The sequence below is a fragment of the Dermatophagoides pteronyssinus genome, unplaced genomic scaffold (genome assembly GCF_027571235.1).
Source record: "Dermatophagoides pteronyssinus isolate colony J.1.1.1.1 unplaced genomic scaffold, Derpt_VIB-CSIC_2022.12 sq0034, whole genome shotgun sequence".
NCBI classification, from domain to species: Eukaryota; Metazoa; Arthropoda; class Arachnida; order Sarcoptiformes; family Pyroglyphidae; genus Dermatophagoides; species Dermatophagoides pteronyssinus.
In genome coordinates, this window is record NW_027461558.1 from 1 (window position 1) to 18,609 (window position 18,609).

General features: G+C 42.8%; 4 protein-coding genes across 5 annotated transcripts; 2 read left to right on the top strand and 2 right to left on the bottom strand.

Annotated features, from left to right (window-relative positions):
• Positions 1-4,149: 4,149 nt before the first annotated feature.
• LOC113794663 (uncharacterized) lies at positions 4,150-5,691 on the bottom strand. 2 transcript variants are annotated; one of them, XM_027344788.2, is made up of 3 exons: positions 5,456-5,691; positions 4,604-5,399; positions 4,150-4,522 (listed from the first exon to the last, which is right to left on the bottom strand). In XM_027344788.2, exons 1-3 carry the CDS (start codon positions 5,585-5,587, stop codon positions 4,401-4,403), a joined length of 1,050 nt encoding a protein of 349 aa, XP_027200589.2. In that variant the 5' UTR covers positions 5,588-5,691; the 3' UTR covers positions 4,150-4,400. The 2 variants fall into 2 exon arrangements, with proteins under 2 accessions (XP_027200589.2, XP_027200590.2); XM_027344789.2 differs by having other exon boundaries at positions 4,150-4,530; positions 5,456-5,687.
• Positions 5,692-12,096: 6,405 nt separating this feature from the next.
• Positions 12,097-14,101, bottom strand: LOC113794665 (uncharacterized). The gene is made up of 5 exons (XM_027344792.2): positions 13,766-14,101; positions 13,101-13,704; positions 12,756-13,041; positions 12,463-12,688; positions 12,097-12,393 (listed from the first exon to the last, which is right to left on the bottom strand). Exons 1-5 carry the CDS (start codon positions 14,013-14,015, stop codon positions 12,116-12,118), a joined length of 1,644 nt encoding a protein of 547 aa, XP_027200593.2. The 5' UTR covers positions 14,016-14,101; the 3' UTR covers positions 12,097-12,115.
• Positions 14,102-15,035: 934 nt separating this feature from the next.
• Positions 15,036-15,722, top strand: LOC113790016 (mite group 2 allergen Der f 2). Its single transcript, XM_027339625.2, has 2 exons — positions 15,036-15,504; positions 15,570-15,722. The coding sequence occupies exons 1-2, from the start codon at positions 15,100-15,102 to the stop codon at positions 15,654-15,656; spliced, it is 492 nt and encodes a 163-aa protein (XP_027195426.2). The 5' UTR covers positions 15,036-15,099; the 3' UTR covers positions 15,657-15,722.
• Positions 15,723-16,135: 413 nt separating this feature from the next.
• Positions 16,136-18,387, top strand: Pka-R1 (protein kinase, cAMP-dependent, regulatory subunit type 1). The gene is made up of 5 exons (XM_027339617.2): positions 16,136-16,681; positions 16,846-17,010; positions 17,066-17,266; positions 17,323-17,542; positions 17,601-18,387. The coding sequence occupies exons 1-5, from the start codon at positions 16,478-16,480 to the stop codon at positions 17,975-17,977; spliced, it is 1,167 nt and encodes a 388-aa protein (XP_027195418.1). The 5' UTR covers positions 16,136-16,477; the 3' UTR covers positions 17,978-18,387.
• The last annotated feature ends 222 nt before the right edge of the window (positions 18,388-18,609 follow it).

The window sequence follows — 18,609 nt, forward strand, 5'->3', positions numbered from 1 at the left end:
GCCTGGCCTGGCCTGGCCTGGCCTGGCCTGGCCTGGCCTGGCCTGGCCTGGCCTGGCCTGGCCTGGCCTGGCCTGGCCTGGCCTGGCCTGGCCTGGCCTGGCCTGGCCTGGCCTGGCCTGGCCTGGCCTGGCCTGGCCTGGCCTGGCCTGGCCTGGCCTGGCCTGGCCTGGCCTGGCCTGGCCTGGCCTGGCCTGGCCTGGCCTGGCCTGGCCTGGCCTGGCCTGGCCTGGCCTGGCCTGGCCTGGCCTGGCCTGGCCTGGCCTGGCCTGGCCTGGCCTGGCCTGGCCTGGCCTGGCCTGGCCTGGCCTGGCCTGGCCTGGCCTGGCCTGGCCTGGCCTGGCCTGGCCTGGCCTGGCCTGGCCTGGCCTGGCCTGGCCTGGCCTGGCCTGGCCTGGCCTGGCCTGGCCTGGCCTGGCCTGGCCTGGCCTGGCCTGGCCTGGCCTGGCCTGGCCTGGCCTGGCCTGGCCTGGCCTGGCCTGGCCTGGCCTGGCCTGGCCTGGCCTGGCCTGGCCTGGCCTGGCCTGGCCTGGCCTGGCCTGGCCTGGCCTGGCCTGGCCTGGCCTGGCCTGGCCTGGCCTGGCCTGGCCTGGCCTGGCCTGGCCTGGCCTGGCCTGGCCTGGCCTGGCCTGGCCTGGCCTGGCCTGGCCTGGCCTGGCCTGGCCTGGCCTGGCCTGGCCTGGCCTGGCCTGGCCTGGCCTGGCCTGGCCTGGCCTGGCCTGGCCTGGCCTGGCCTGGCCTGGCCTGGCCTGGCCTGGCCTGGCCTGGCCTGGCCTGGCCTGGCCTGGCCTGGCCTGGCCTGGCCTGGCCTGGCCTGGCCTGGCCTGGCCTGGCCTGGCCTGGCCTGGCCTGGCCTGGCCTGGCCTGGCCTGGCCTGGCCTGGCCTGGCCTGGCCTGGCCTGGCCTGGCCTGGCCTGGCCTGGCCTGGCCTGGCCTGGCCTGGCCTGGCCTGGCCTGGCCTGGCCTGGCCTGGCCTGGCCTGGCCTGGCCTGGCCTGGCCTGGCCTGGCCTGGCCTGGCCTGGCCTGGCCTGGCCTGGCCTGGCCTGGCCTGGCCTGGCCTGGCCTGGCCTGGCCTGGCCTGGCCTGGCCTGGCCTGGCCTGGCCTGGCCTGGCCTGGCCTGGCCTGGCCTGGCCTGGCCTGGCCTGGCCTGGCCTGGCCTGGCCTGGCCTGGCCTGGCCTGGCCTGGCCTGGCCTGGCCTGGCCTGGCCTGGCCTGGCCTGGCCTGGCCTGGCCTGGCCTGGCCTGGCCTGGCCTGGCCTGGCCTGGCCTGGCCTGGCCTGGCCTGGCCTGGCCTGGCCTGGCCTGGCCTGGCCTGGCCTGGCCTGGCCTGGCCTGGCCTGGCCTGGCCTGGCCTGGCCTGGCCTGGCCCTGGCCTGGCCTGGCCTGGCCTGGCCTGGCCTGGCCTGGCCTGGCCTGGCCTGGCCTGGCCTGGCCTGGCCTGGCCTGGCCTGGCCTGGCCTGGCCTGGCCTGGCCTGGCCTGGCCTGGCCTGGCCTGGCCTGGCCTGGCCTGGCCTGGCCTGGCCTGGCCTGGCCTGGCCTGGCCTGGCCTGGCCTGGCCTGGCCTGGCCTGGCCTGGCCTGGCCTGGCCTGGCCTGGCCTGGCCTGGCCTGGCCTGGCCTGGCCTGGCCTGGCCTGGCCTGGCCTGGCCTGGCCTGGCCTGGCCCTGGCCTGGCCTGGCCTGGCCTGGCCTGGCCTGGCCTGGCCTGGCCTGGCCTGGCCTGGCCTGGCCTGGCCTGGCCTGGCCTGGCCTGGCCTGGCCTGGCCTGGCCTGGCCTGGCCTGGCCTGGCCTGGCCTGGCCTGGCCTGGCCTGGCCTGGCCTGGCCTGGCCTGGCCTGGCCTGGCCTGGCCTGGCCTGGCCTGGCCTGGCCTGGCCTGGCCTGGCCTGGCCTGGCCTGGCCTGGCCTGGCCTGGCCTGGCCTGGCCTGGCCTGGCCTGGCCTGGCCTGGCCTGGCCTGGCCTGGCCTGGCCTGGCCTGGCCTGGCCTGGCCTGGCCTGGCCTGGCCTGGCCTGGCCTGGCCTGGCCTGGCCTGGCCTGGCCTGGCCTGGCCTGGCCTGGCCTGGCCTGGCCTGGCCTGGCCTGGCCTGGCCTGGCCTGGCCTGGCCTGGCCTGGCCTGGCCTGGCCTGGCCTGGCCTGGCCTGGCCTGGCCTGGCCTGGCCTGGCCTGGCCTGGCCTGGCCTGGCCTGGCCTGGCCTGGCCTGGCCTGGCCTGGCCTGGCCTGGCCTGGCCTGGCCTGGCCTGGCCTGGCCTGGCCTGGCCTGGCCTGGCCTGGCCTGGCCTGGCCTGGCCTGGCCTGGCCTGGCCTGGCCTGGCCTGGCCTGGCCTGGCCTGGCCTGGCCTGGCCTGGCCTGGCCTGGCCTGGCCTGGCCTGGCCTGGCCTGGCCTGGCCTGGCCTGGCCTGGCCTGGCCTGGCCTGGCCTGGCCTGGCCTGGCCTGGCCTGGCCTGGCCTGGCCTGGCCTGGCCTGGCCTGGCCTGGCCTGGCCTGGCCTGGCCTGGCCTGGCCTGGCCTGGCCTGGCCTGGCCTGGCCTGGCCTGGCCTGGCCTGGCCTGGCCTGGCCTGGCCTGGCCTGGCCTGGCCTGGCCTGGCCTGGCCTGGCCTGGCCTGGCCTGGCCTGGCCTGGCCTGGCCTGGCCTGGCCTGGCCTGGCCTGGCCTGGCCTGGCCTGGCCTGGCCTGGCCTGGCCTGGCCTGGCCTGGCCTGGCCTGGCCTGGCCTGGCCTGGCTCCTGGCCTGGCCTGGCTCCTGGCCTGGCCTGGCTCCTGGCCTGGCCTGGCTCCTGGCCTGGCCTGGCTCCTGGCCTGGCCTAGCTCCTAGCCTGGCCTAGCTCCTAGCCTAGCCTAACTCCCTAACCTAACCTAACTCCCTAACCTAACCTAACTCCCTAACCTAACCTAACTCCCTAACCTAACCTAACTCCCTAACCTAACCTAACTCCCTAACCCCCTGAGCGAAAGCAGCTCACGAACCTTCCCTCCCCTAATAAGATGCGGAGATTTCGTATGCATAGTTATGAAAAGTCACGAAAAAGAGAAATAACAATTAACAATTACTTATCTGCGTCTGCTTTGCTCAGTTAAAGGTTCGTGATTCCAGTTGAAGAATTGTTTTATTCTGTCCACTTGTGCACCATTGATTCCATATTGGTATTCTTTTGTCGTTTCCTTTGATATTCTTTTGCTGATTCGTTCATTGTTGATAGTGATATATATCAATTCCATAGCAAACACCCGGCAGTGGTCATGTAGGCAATATTCTGCCCCAAACGCATTTCGAATTCGTTGAATCGAGGCGCGAGCACTGCCGGGCTTATATGTTATCCACTTTGTTTACTACGTTATGATATTTCATAGTCAACAAAACAATCAGCACACAATATCATTTGGAATACGACAAAGAACCATTTGTTTGATCCAAAGCCAAAAAATATTCGGATAATTCCACGTTGATTGTTGATAACCACAAACAAAGAGCGAGTGATGAAATGTAAACAATATGCGCAGTGTTCACTTTTTTGGGGAATGATTAAGCACTTTTCAAAAATTATGTTCGAAAAAATGAGTCGGTGATGAAATGCGCGTGCTGAACACAAAAAGGAAAATTTAGAAAAAAACTTTTTTGAAAACTTATTGAAAATTTTCAATTAACATTAATTCGGGTCACAATCAATCAGTCAAATTTGCATCAAAACAATTTCATCTTTATCATCTTTGGGGAATGATTTTTCATTTTTAGAAAATTTTACTCAAAACAAAATTGAAACTGAGTCGATGATGAAATACTCAACATCAAAAGGAAAATTCACAAAAACTTTCTTTGGGAAAACTTATCAAAAAACTTCTAATTAATAAACATCTAAATAATCGTATCACAATTAATTCGCAACAGAATAATCACACAAAAAGAATTCTTTCTTTAATTAAAACAACAAATTCCATTTCATCATCACTCTGACAACGTGCTCACACTGCAAAGTCAAGTTGACAATTGACAACTTTCCTTTTCAACATGCTCTTTTCAACGCTGAGCTTTTTGACGTTGTTCATAAACGACATGCAAATTTCAAACAACAGGATCATCAAAAGAAAGGTTTGTTTGATGAGGCAATCATCAAACGGACCCCATCATTCCCAATACACTTAACCAAATAATTAGTTTTGTATATTTTATTGAATGGGATTTGGATATAAAATGAAAACGTCAACACGGTCAACGATGATGACCACGATTACCGGGGCTTCGTATTCGTACCGATAATCGTTTCGATCGATTCGGTTTAGGGCTGCTATTACTATGACGTTTACTACGTGCGGGCGATCGTGGCGATCGATGGCCATGACTGCGACTGCGAGACTTCCTTTTACTTTTCGAACCACTTTTACGTGAACTGGATTTGAATGCACTATATGTTGAACTCCTTCTCGATCGCCGACTTGGTTGTCGACAACGACGACAAATGATCACTATAAACCAAATCATTATGGATAATACCACTATTAACACTACACTTGGCATAATAATCCACTGCACATCTAGCCAAAATGACAAGTAAAAAGATACAATTGATTGATTTGGAGCGAAACTGAAAAGAAATAATCAACTTACATGCAGTGGAAATTCCTTGATCAAATGGACCCATATTTTTACAATTGAAGAATGATTTATAACTATTATTAGTGACTGGGTATCCAAATCCTTGATGATTATATGCTCCTTCATCAAATGCATAGATGAATGATCCACAGAATAAATAGAATTGCCCATTGCTAACAAATCCATTGAGCACCGGCCATTTGACTGGATATTTCGAACTGCAGTTTGGACTGGTTTCAATTAATATTTTGGTTTTGCTTTGATCGGAATAACAAATGTTGGCGAATTGATCATCGATGGGACCTAGGCCAGCTTTATGATCCCGAACACCACCACTAGCCAAGCAACCATATTTTTGAATCAAAAGTCCCTTATCCAAAGTACTGTGCCTTATGCAATAGAATTTACATGGTGCTACCGTTGATATGTATACTTGCTTTGGTTGGTCAAAATATCTCCATCCATCAATCACTTGAGAGTCATCGATATTGTAATTGACACCCAATTTGCCAGTATCGTTTCGAGTATTAATGCAAATCCAATCGCCACTTTTATCGTTTACGATCCATGCATTGAATATATTATCCTTCACTGCTACAAATCGTTTGTCACTATAGAATTTTGGATATTTTTTCTCCATTGATATTGGCATTGGAAGATTTACTTGATTAATACTTGGCGAACCAATCGATACATCATATACATAGAAATCCTTTGTTATCAACAATATTCGTCCGCTCGATGTTCTTCCAATCAGCAATATATTCGGATTGTCAGTATCATTTTTCTGTAAACTTTCACAGATTTTCTTTTGTTTTGTTGCGAAAAAGTTAGCAAATTGATTAAACAAAATTGAAAACTTACATCAATTGATGTTGCATTGGTTGCATTGGTTGTCTTTGTTTGCATCATGATTATCATCCCCATGATTGAAATGCCCAGAATAAATGTCCACTTTGATGGTGGTAATGACATCATTTTCAAATCACAAGCCATGCACAATTGACCGATTGGAAAACAAGGAAAAAACAAATTGCCGTTTGCTTCCCTGAAAACAATTGCCCATATTGTTCACTCTTAATACATTTCCCCTGTATTGTTGTCATTTATTTTAATTGTAAATTAAATTTAAAACAATTTTCATTATGTTTACTATTGTAGTCGATATTAATTTTTACAAAACTATCAACGTCATTAGCAGCAGATAACATTCGACTGAAACGAACAACATTGAATATGGAAAAATGTATGATTTTATTATTTCATCAAATCAATTGAATCATCATCATTGAAAAGACATTCTCTATTTAATATTGGCAACAATCACTTGAAGAGAGATTCAGACACACTCTACAGCTAACCAGCTCCCAAAAGCCACAGTACCCATAGCACCGACGCCCATGATTGAAGTTCGCACTCCACCTTCTTGCATATAAAATCCTGAGAAAATGGCGCAACTGGCCGCTCCAACTGTAGCCATACCGAGAATAGTCTTCTCTATTATCCTTGCTGCTTGGATCTTTTTAGCGAGCATTTCACCTCGTTGTTGTTTGTTGATTTTATCAAATTCCACCTTTGCATAGCATTCCATAGTATCGGCCATCAGCCAAATGGTCATCATCATCACCATCATGATGCAAATATGCCATGATTTCTGCATCATCATTATTCTATCGATTGGCTAAACGAAAAACAAAATTCCACTCAAATGCAACAAGATCAACTTTTTCAATCGAATGTTGAATTGTTAAAGAAATTCTTTTTCAAATTCGATTTAAATTGCAACAATGTTCATTGTTGACTAGCGAAAAAACTAGTGCAGTTCAATTTGAAATGAAAGTTAAAGTTTTTAATCAATTTAGTCATCATTATCATCATTGTAAAGATATTTGAAGCTTAGCGATTCGGTTTCATAAATGATGCAGCAAACCAGCTGCCAAGACCCAAAGTGGACAGAGTTCCGACACCCAAGATATATCTTTTGAGAGGACTGTCTCCCATAAAAATTCCCGTGGTAGTTGTGCAAGTAACGGCTAAAATGGTAGCTACACCAACAACACCTTGTTCGATGGCCTCTCCTTGTTCGATCTGTTCGATGTATATTGGTGGATGTTTGCCATCAATTTTCGAATAACATTCAATATTGTTCACCATCACCCAAATGGTCATCACCATCCCAATAAGCCCCATCATCATTATCAATTGGATTTTAGCAGAACAAACAACTTGAACTAAATTCTAAACAAATGGTGCTTTGCTTGGGCAAACCACCGACTGATATTTATTAACATTGCTATTGTTATCAATTATAAATTCAAATCTAATTCAAACCACTTTAAATAGTTAGTCGTATGTATAAAAACAAAACTTAAACACAATAATAAAGAAACAATATAACTTTAATATTAAAATAATTCTGGGTTAAAGAAATACATAAAGTAGCTTTGATTTAAATAAATCAAGAGCGATTGTTGTTAAAACAATTAATTGGATTTAGAATTCACAATATTTTCCTCAAACGGGATGAGAGAACGAACGGATCTTGTAAACTTTTTCCGGTTATAAGATCCAGAACCTCTGCTTCACGTCCCTCTTTAAACAGTTTAGAGACTTGAACGATTGGCCAAGGGATTTTTCTCTTTGATTATCAACGAGAAAGCCAAATCTCCAATTTGTGGAACGATGTTCCTTTCACGAGAAAAGCTGGCTAATTCGATCAGATAAGCCTTTGACCAACTTTTCCAAAGTCGGAGACAGTTCCAGAAATTCTTTCATAAAGTGTCGAAATGTTTGTTTCTGGAATAGTTGTTGGTTGAAAATCGAACTTCTTCCTCTCCCAAAGATCAAATGGAAGGGGTTACCGAGATCCCATTCTGATCGACATAGAGTGGACGATCATTAATCAATCCCTGAATTTCCGCGAGAATGGTTCTAAAATTCTCGGCAGTGATTTTATTTTCTCTGCACTCAAAATCTGCAGACTAGACTTGACCGATCGAATTAATCTTTCGTAAAACCCACCGTACCAAGGTGCTGCCGGGGTTGAAATTCCAGACCAAATTGAACTTCCTTGGTAGATTTTTCTTTGCATAATTGAGCTTGGCAGAGATGCTCTTTCACAAGAAACGAAACTTTTTCATTATCTGACCAAATTACTTTAGGTAAACCATAGAAACCGATGAAACGACTTAAACATTCAAAATTGATTCTACGTTCTTGTTGTTGACTATATCCAAATGAACAGCACGTGAATTACCGCAGACAAAATCATTCCCAAAATCTTTGCTACTTTCATCTTTTGTGATGAATAAATCGATACCAATATTTGTAAATGCTTTTCAGAATTTTAACTCTTTCGCTTGGTAAAGGAGGAGAAACAAAGAATAGCTTTTCCCTCGAAACGTTGACACACTGGACAATTAATAACCAAACTTTCACCATGAAATAGATTTTGGAATGAAAAATATCTCTTCAACTCAAATATGGTTCTAGAAATTCCTGCATGAAAGAACTTTATATGAAACTCTTTACCATGTCTTTGACAATCGGAGAATCAAATAAAATTATCGGAAATTTTTCTTCAAAGATAATTCACTGTTATCGATTCTTCTTTTAAACGAATTAAGCCGTCTTCATCTAGGAAAACTGGCCATTTATGAAGCGGAGAATCTTTAGGAAAAGGCTCCTGACGAAACAGATGTTGAAATTCATTTTGAAAGATTCTTTGGACTATTTTAGTAGTTGAAGTAATGGTTGATAATGGATTCTCTGGGAATCTTCTACTCTTGAAGACATCCAAGCTAACAATCTTTCGATCACCAATAATGCTTTCTTGAATTTGAGATTACAGATTCTTTCAAATATATTTGTTTCAATAGAAATTTCTGATGAACTTCTTCTAACATTCGCAAGAACGACTGCCTTATCCAAACTAACTTCTCCCGAAATGAAGTTGGACCATTCCACCAAAGTTTATTCATCTTCAACTTTCCAAAGACAAACCACGAGATAAACAATCGGCTGGATTAATCTTGGTTGGGATAAATTTCCAAATATGAAGATTGCCAAACTTTGAATTTCTCTTATACGATTCGACTCAAAGCACCAAGACTTTTCGGATTACTAGAAATTCTCGCCAACGTAACCATTGAATCAGAGAATAAATTACCAATCTTCAAATGTGGTAACTCCTTTAAAACTTTAGCCATTAAACGACTTCCTTCTAAAGCTGCTGCTAATTCCAACTGAGGAATGGTACGTTTTGTTTCGGAGACCAAACGAACTTTGACATTAACAAATGGCCACAATTGTCTTCATAAACATAGGCACAAGCGCCATAAGCTATACGACTTGCATCCACGAAACGTGTAACACCAAATCTTTGCAACTTGAACGCCAAACACCTCTTGGAACACGAATATTGACTAAATCTTCCATTTGTTTAGCTAAAGTTTCGATGCGTTCAATAAAGGAATATCGATGGATACATCCCAATCGTACTTAGAAAGATGAAGATCTCGGACCAAAGAACGGAACTTCAGTTGAAAGGTGCCAAAGACCTAAAGGATCAAAAGAGAAGAAAAAAGAAGAAACAGTTCGTAACGTCCAGGAAACTGGCTTTTGGTATTTTAAAACGATCACATCCTCCACGATGTCCCAATTTAAACCTAGAATTTTGCTTGCATCCTTTTCTTCGATCTTGATTTCAGGATTTTCGTCCTGAAATATTCGATAACTTCTTTCTTGGCAGTAAATTTATGGATTTTCATAGATCCTTTAGACAAAGCTTTTCGACGTTGAAAAACGAACGAAAGATCCTCCAAATCGTTTGCAGTAAATAGAATATCGTCCATATAAATACATTCGGTTAATTCTGGATCGACTTCTCTCAACAACTTGGAAATAGCAGATTCTAAAATATACGGACTACTCGTAGCGCCAAAATAACACTGGTAAATTGCAAATGACTAATTTACCATCTTTCTGCCATAAATATTTTAAATATTTACGATCTTCTGGTTCAATTTTATCTGTGAAAGCTTTCTGAATGTCACCAAATAAAATACAGCTATTGAAACGCCAATTTAATAACATCTTTGTTAACTTTAAACCAGTTAGATTTCCTTTAAACAAAAATCGTTTAAAGATCTTGCTGAACCGCGTTTAAACGACGCATTAAAACAGGTCGAACATCGTATGTTGTATTTTGACGAACAACTGGAAAATGATTCAAAGAAGCCATCTTTAGCATTTTCATCAATGACTTCCGCAAAATTGTTGTTAACGAAAAATCTAATTGTTCTGTATAATTATTCAACAACTTGTCTTTTCCAATTTTCGAACCAAAGCTGGTAATAATTTGACTATCTGATTAAAATTATCTTTGATCTTTCTTCATTGATCCAAGGTAAAGGAGCATAGACTCGACGTTCTTCTTCGTTTAACCTTAATTTATTTTGATAGGATTCGATCCATTTCTTGTCTTCAGCATTATTTTCAACGTCTGGAGCTGAATTATCAAAATATTCGTTCAATGTCCTGAACTGGGCAATGGACACTTTGACATAAAGAGGTATAAAACTTTTGAATTCCTCGTATGACCATGAATGACAGTGCCAATTTTCGTATTATAAGCTTCAAAACCATTTTCAATTTCAACAAACTTTCGTTCTTCGGCTGGTAAAGAATATGATTGAATAACCAGTCCAAACCAAACAAGACATCAATTTTAATTTTGAATTTTCAGTGAAGGAGAAATTGGGTTAAATCCCAATTCTAACGTTTTGTTTAAAATTCTTTTAGAATTGTTTCAACTTCTTCTAAAATTGTTTGTGGACCAATTAGAACTTTATCTGGACCAAAACTTATTCCATTCAAACTTTCAAAACGAATAAACGTTGATTTCAAAATTTCGGTTTGATTGTTTCCATAGCCATGAATTTCTATGCCTTTTCAACGGTTGTTTGAACTTTTAAATTATTGGCCAAATTTTGTGAAATCGAACTAACCGTAGCACAACCATCTAACAAAGCATAAATTTTCTGTTTCTTATTCTTGTAAATTGCCCATAATTCGAGAACCGATAAAAGTTTTAGTTTCGTTTGTTGAGGAAATGGCAACATGATCAATTTGATTGTTCGATGAAAATCGTTGGTTGCCATTGTTGCATTATTTGTTTGATTGTGGAAATTCATTGTTGTTTTCCTTCACAAGGACAAATTGAAATGTTGAAATTTTTCCGCACTTGCATCTTTCACCTCTTCTACAGCCCACATGAAAACTGTTGAATTTATTAAGGCAACGAAAGCACAATCTATTAATCTTTACTTTTCAAATTTTTCTTGTCTAGGTAAAGGACATTTATAACTTAGATGCTTTCCATTACAAATCAAACAATTAATATTTTCCACGGTGACCAAAGAAAGTCTTTTGATTTTGAATTGAAATTATTAACATCATACAACTCTTTATTGTATGCAGCCTCGAAAGATGTTTTGATCTTTGACAACAGAATTTTCGGAAAATTATCGTTATGAATTTCTGCAAATAAAGATCGTTTTCTTTATCTTAAACAGTAAGCACTTTGATAATTCTTTAGCAGCAAATACTTTATCTTGTTCATGCAAATTTAAAATTGCATTTGCTATCATTAATGCTTGATTCCAATCGGTTGATCTTGAATTTTCATATAAAATTTCTAAATTATTAATCCTTGACTTGATTGAACTGACAATTAAGACCTCATTGTCATATCTTTTGGATTTGTTGTAGGATATCATCTAAGTTTGGTTTTATGATCAAATATCAATATAAAATCATCAGGTAGCATTGATTTAATTTTGATGATCTTTCAATGGTAGAAAACTTTCATTTCAACGATTTCATTTTAACGTAAGAATACCATAACGGAAATTTAAAGGATCCGCATCCTTAAATTTATAATCCTCGGTTTTATAAATTTTCGTCGCTGAAACTTTATTATTTGTTATCACTTCATTTGATTCTTTTCAAATAAGGTTTTGCCGTTAGAATTTCTGGCACCAAGAAACATACTTCTTAGTTACTTCTTTAATCTTTTCTTGCTTAATTTCATCATCAGGAAGACCGTTTAACATAATATAATCGTTGTATTTACTAAATTGATCGAATAAATCAATTAACTCCTTTTCTTTCTGTGCAACAATTTCGGAATTAAAACTGTTTTCCAATAACGACGTCTTGACCAAACAGCGAAACATAAAGGAAAACTTAGACTCCAAAATTAATATAAAATTGTTTCTTCGATTTAGAATTTCACGAGGTTCTAAAATAGAAAAGTCCATATTGGCTCGCCAAAATATAAAAACAAAACTTAAACACAATAATAAAGAAACAATATAACTTTAATATTAAAATAATTCTGGGTTAAAGAAATACATAAAGTAGCTTTGATTTAAATAAATCAAGAGCGATTGTTGTTAAAACAATTAATTGGATTTAGAATTCACAATAGTATGTGAGTGACATTATTCATTTTGTTTGGCATCAGAACAATTCCATTGTTTTTCGTGCAAGGTATTGCTGTTTTGTCATGAAAAAAATGGTGATTACGCCACGAACAGGTCTTTTGTCCCACGCAAAAGTTGGATGGTAAAGTTGCTGACTGACGGCAAGGGCCATCACTTGTCCATTGCCAAATTCGAACAATACCTGCATTTGGCCATTGTTGTTGATTGCTTCTCCCAAATAGCGACCATAGGAAATGTAACGACTTAAGAATTGTAGCATTTTTTCCTGTACTTGCAACAAAGCCAACTCAATATCTGTTGGCAATCGATTGATTGGCGAATAGAGATCATCATCACTATGCCATAAGTACAATATCTGCTTACCTGACAAAATTTGGTTTGGAAGTGATCGAAGATCTCGTGGCAGCTGTTCAACCTGTGACCTAGCTTGGCTACTGTCTTTAGCCCATCTGATTCTATTAAGTGGTTGGCTAATGGGTTGCAATGTTTTGATAATATCATTCATGTCAATCAAACGGCACCATTGATCGAAATGACGACCAAACGAATGCAAAAGACCCTGATGGAAATTATTCATCAAAACTGCACCCTATGTATAGAAAAGTATAAAATAAAATAACAAACAATCAATCTTCCCTCAAATGCTTGTCACTCACTGTGTAATTGAATTGACTTGGCATGGCTAGATATAGATAGCGAAGACCAACGATAAGTTGACATGTTCTCTTCAGATTACGTTGTGGATCTCGATTGTGATCTCGGATATTTCCCTGCAGTTGCTCTAGCGTAATGTACTGATAGCTGGAATAATTGTTATCGAATGTTCTATCAGATGATTGTTGGTTGGCGTAATTTTTGGCTTGAGCATATTTTTCATCCGTATCACCTTTACATTGTTCTCCTTCATATTGATCGGCCAAATAAGCTCCATTGTCAGTAATGCTGAATCAATCAATCAATCAATGAATAGATGATAGAAATAGATGCACCAATCTACTTACCATCCATATGATGTGCTCTGTACCTGCCCTACTATGAAAGGCTCGGTGCTTGGTGCTTGTTTTGGATCAAATGCAGGTGTGCCATACTTAATTTGCTCAATCTCTGCATACAATGTCTGGCACTCCTCACCCAATTGAAGAAGTTGGCCAGTTTTCAAACTACCACCAGGATGATTGTTACTTTCTAATAGTTGATATTTGGCTGCCAGTTCCGTTTCCATTTGTTTTAGTTTCAAATTGTCGCCTATGCTAGCCTTGAAATTGTTCGATTTCAAATTGTTACTCATCTTGGTTTCGATTCTTCCTTCACTGTATCCCGTTAAGCCTTCGCCCACAATGCTCATTGTTGCATCGAAAACATTTCCCCCATTCGGTTCAGTAGCCATTTTGTCTATTGCAGCGATGATTCCTTTTGGTTTGTCATGGATGATAGAATCGGTCGAATCGAATACTGCACCTGCAGCAATACCGACAGGAATGGCTGCGATACCTCCACTGGTTACGGCAGCTACCGCTCCTGTTCCTATTACTACCGTTGTTCTTGTTGCTGATTTGAATGCCCGATTACCACTTTTATGATCTCCTGCAATATGATGTATGACACCTGATAGGCAAAATCATGTGGAAAATATTCGTGATCCAAAAGCAACAGTCAAACCACCAACCTTTCACATGGCCAACCACCGGTAGGCCATCGGCAACATTGTTTACGGTGCCAAGACATCGAAGTTGAGTTTCCCGTGCTGCTTCTTTATCGCCTGCCGCCAATTCGACAACCGATCTAGCTTGCGATACGATCGGACATTCACGAGAGAAATTTTCTTGAGTTTTACGGGCGCCTTCCACATCACCGGTGACCGCCTGAACCAAAGATTTAACCTGTGACACAACCGGTATCCAATCGGGGCCTGGCATCACGTTTTATGCTTTGAATAATATGTATAATAACCAATCGACTGGTGCGTCTCAATGATAATGATTGCATTTCTTTCTCATAACTCAACAATCAAAGGTTTGGATGTAATTGGGTTGGGCACTTAAGTACTGTTTCTCTTTAATACTTGTTATCATTCAATCGCAACATAAGCATCTCTATCCTAACATCATTTAGCAGTAAGCCAACATTAGACAGGACAAAAAACAATAAACCCAGGTTGACAACAATCAAATCAAACACACACCATAAATGCTTTTTTTATTTGAAAGGGAATAAGTTTAGTGTTGGAAATGTTTGATAAAAATGTCATGTTTATTGATCTAATATTGAATGATGATGATGATTGATTACAAACCACGTCAATAATCAATCTGCCATGAACCAACTGCCCAAAGCCAGAGTGCTCATCCCACCGGTAGCCATGACAGGATATTTATATGGACTGTTTTCCATATACACTGCTGAATAAAAGGTACAACCAGCCGTGCCAGTTGCAGCTACGCCAAGAATACTTTTCTCAATATCTCTTGTTGCTTCCAGACTTTTTGCCAACATCCTCTGTTGCATTCTGATTTTCTTTTCCAACCCTGAATCACATTCAATATAATCGACCATCAACCAAATAGTGATGAGCATCATGCACATCATCATCATGCAAATATGCCACATTTTCAATTATATCAATAATATCGATAGTCAATTGGATAACAATCAATACACACTATTCACTATACAATTCAACTAACAAATTATTAATTACCACTCAATAGCCCATCGATCCGTTTAAATAGAGCAGAAATGCTGATTGTTATTAAATTCAATTATAACAATGTTTATTCATTTCATTTGTTTTCATTTGCATTTTCCAATCAATCGGGTACACAAAATACCTTATCATCATTAAATCAATTATTAATTAAAATGTACAGACTAAAACCAAATCAAGTGGCAATCAATCAATCCTGGTACATCACAATGCCATAATATAAATGGTGGCAAATCAGATCAGCATCATCAAATCAATCATTCATTCATTCATTCATTTTGACTAATTCCATAAAGATGTTTTGCTTTTTGAAAATGAATCAACACACCGCTTGTCTAGCTTTGTTCTGTTTGATCATGATGGTGGCAGTGCAGGCTAATGACGAAACCAATGTCCAGTATAAAGATTGTGGCCATAATGAAATCAAATCGCTATATCTAAGTGGATGTAATGTTCACCAAAAATCCTGCATCCTTCACCGACATAACAAAAATCAATTGCGACTCGGTTTTGTGGCCAACGAAAACACTGGCAAAACGATTAAAACACGTTTTATTTGCAATCTGGCCGGTTTGGAAGTCGGCTGGCCTGGCATCGACGGTACTGATGCTTGCCAAGGACATGGTCTTTCATGTCCGCTTACCAAAGGCCAATCATATAATTATAATCTGGATTTCAGTTTGGGCGATGACGTTCCATTGGTAAGTTAACTCATTCAACATAGCAACCGCAACCACTTTAATTGTGATTTATTCGCACACAACAGGTAAACGTTACCGCTACAGTACGATTAGAAGATGAACACGGTGGCAAATTGGCCTGCGCTCGTATGCACATTAGTTTGCAAGCTTAACGCATTTTCTTCATACTAAACAAACATTGTTTGATTGAATAAAAATCCCCTTTCTTTCTAATCAAATCTCGTTAATCTCGCCAATGTTGGTCAAACTTGGCTAATCACTAATCAATATTCAATTAATGCAACAGGTTTGTGATTTGGATACCACCACTATACAGTTGGCGATTCCACTGAATCGATCAATGCAAATTGGATCGACTAACGCATCAGTTGCAAGTGAACAAATTCTTCAAACACATTATCAAGGCCAAATATGCTAACTGCACTGCTAACAACGGCGTCGCTGCCATGGTGACCATGGCAGCACGGTAAACGGATCACCACCACCACCACCACTATAGTATATGGTGAATGTGGAGGAATGTGGTGTGAAGGGATTTTATCATTTAACCATCATTATCATTCATATATCATATATGATGCACCAACCTCAATTCTCAAACATGGGCGCGCATATCCATTCTGATGACGCAAATGTGCTGGAAAGGTAGTGGCAAATGGGATGCCTATTTGAATGAGTTTCATTAGTGAATGTTGTTTACGTATGTGGTGCTCACTCACATCACAACATAGACATCTGGATGCGAAGACGACCAAAACGACAACATAAAGGACCTCTGTTCGACTTTTGCTCGATTTTCGTGTTTACTGAAATAAGTTTTGTTTTGAATAATAATGATGATAATTCATTCATGATAATCGACAAATGAATTGAGCCTGTAATTAGTGATTTACTTTTTGAAACCCCGTTTGAATATTAGGTGAATATTTTGGTTGTGTTATTTACATGTTGGATTGGTTGAACAAGAACCACAATGGCCACCACCAACAACAATGCTTCGTCCGCCACGGCCAATACCAGTGATGGTGATGAACAGCAATCGTTACGTGAATGTGAAGCCTATGTACAACGACACAACATTCAACAAATACTCAAAGATTGTATTGTTCAACTTTGTGTCAGTCGACCTGAAAATCCGATCACATTTTTGAAAGAATATTTTGCTTCATTGGAACGAGTAAGTTTATGACTTGTGGTATTGCCATGGTTATTACCATAGTGTTTTATGGCACTAGACAGTCACTTTGTTTGAATATTGGCTCTCGTTCGTTTCTCAATAGCCTTCATTTCTATTTTGGTTTTTTTCGTTCTCTTTTCCCGAAAAACCATGATCATTTCTAGGAAAATCAATTAAATTCGCAACATCACCAAAAGGCACCAATGTCACCGGACACTGAACGTGATGAAGATCTATCTCCATTGCCCACAATAACAACTCGAACACGCCGTGGTGGTGTTTCGGCCGAAACCTACAGCGAGGAAGATGCCACCAATTATGTGAAAAAGGTAATGAATCAATCATGCATTGTCAGAAATCATTTTTAACCAAACATAAACATAGGTCGTTCCAAAAGATGACAAAACTATGGCTTCGTTATCGAAAACAGTGGAAAAGAATGTTCTTTTCCAACATCTGGATGACAGTCAACGAACCGATGTCTTTAATGCCATGTTTCCGGTGCATCATAAAGCAGGCGAATTTATCATGCGACAAGGCGATGAAGGCGACAATTTTTACATAATCGATGAAGGAACTGTGGAAGTAAGCATTGTCATGATGAATTGTTTAACATCACTTTATTAATATGTCATCTATAGGTGTATGTCAACGATCAGCTGGTATCCGCAGTGTCGGAAGGTGGCAGTTTTGGTGAATTGGCCTTGATCTATGGAACACCGCGTGCTGCCACTATTCAGGCCAAAACTAATGTCAAACTCTGGGCCATCGATCGAGATACATATCGCCGCATTCTAATGGGACAGTTTATCAAAAAACGTAAAATGTATGAAGAGTTTCTATCGAAAGTCAAGATTCTTGGTAAGTGAATGATGATTGAGTGAATGTTTTTCAATTAATTTGGTTAATTTGATTGCAGAGAGTCTGGATTATTATGAAAGATTGACAGTGGCCGACGCATTGACGCCCGTTGAATTCGCCGATGGTGACATTATCACCAAACAAGGGGAGCCTGGTGATGAATTCTACATTATTGAAGAAGGAACGGCCGTCGTTCTGCAACGTCGATCACCCGATGCACCCGAAGAGGAAGTAGGTCGATTAGGACGATCCGACTACTTTGGCGAAATTGCACTCATTTTCAATCGACCCCGTGCTGCCACCGTGAAAGCGCAAGGACCTTTAAAATGTTTGAAATTGGATCGCGATTGTTTCGAACGACTATTAGGCCCTTGTGTCGATATTTTGAAACGTAACCTGGAAAATTACAATTCGCTCATCTCTTTGTCTGTATAATCGCATCACCATTTCGCAATTTCGCAGCTTTGTTTGGGCGCATCGATTGTTCTTGTATCATAATTCTTGGTCTGCAAAAAACACCTCTAATTCTATTGAAATGTTACACACTTTATACCTGTAGTTGTTACCACCCAGTCGTACTGCTCTTTCGCACACCACACACCATACACACACACACACAATACAAACGATCAATTTTATCATTTGTTTCTTCCGTTGACACAATAAAAGTGATCCATAAATATGTTACACTACTAGTCTGGCCATTGGCAAAGGACACAATTAATAATGATAATATATAGCCAGCCCCAGCGAACCCTTTCTCCACACCAATTGGATGAATATAAAATGTAAACTAAAACCAATCTTACAAATATTAATTAAATTTCAATTTCTTTAACAAACAACCTTTGTGAACGACACACTTGCTTGGCCACCGGGCAATGTTTTAGGAGGGGCTCGCCAAACTTGAGTTTGTTGTTGCTTGGATTCATTCATTCATTCAGACAAAGGATCCACACACTTGTGTGGTAGCTGTATTTTGGCTTATGTTTTGCGAGCAGCCACCAGTTGGCCAAAAAACCTTTCATCTTGCTTGTTTGCTTCTCTCTCTCCCTGTATGTCTGTCT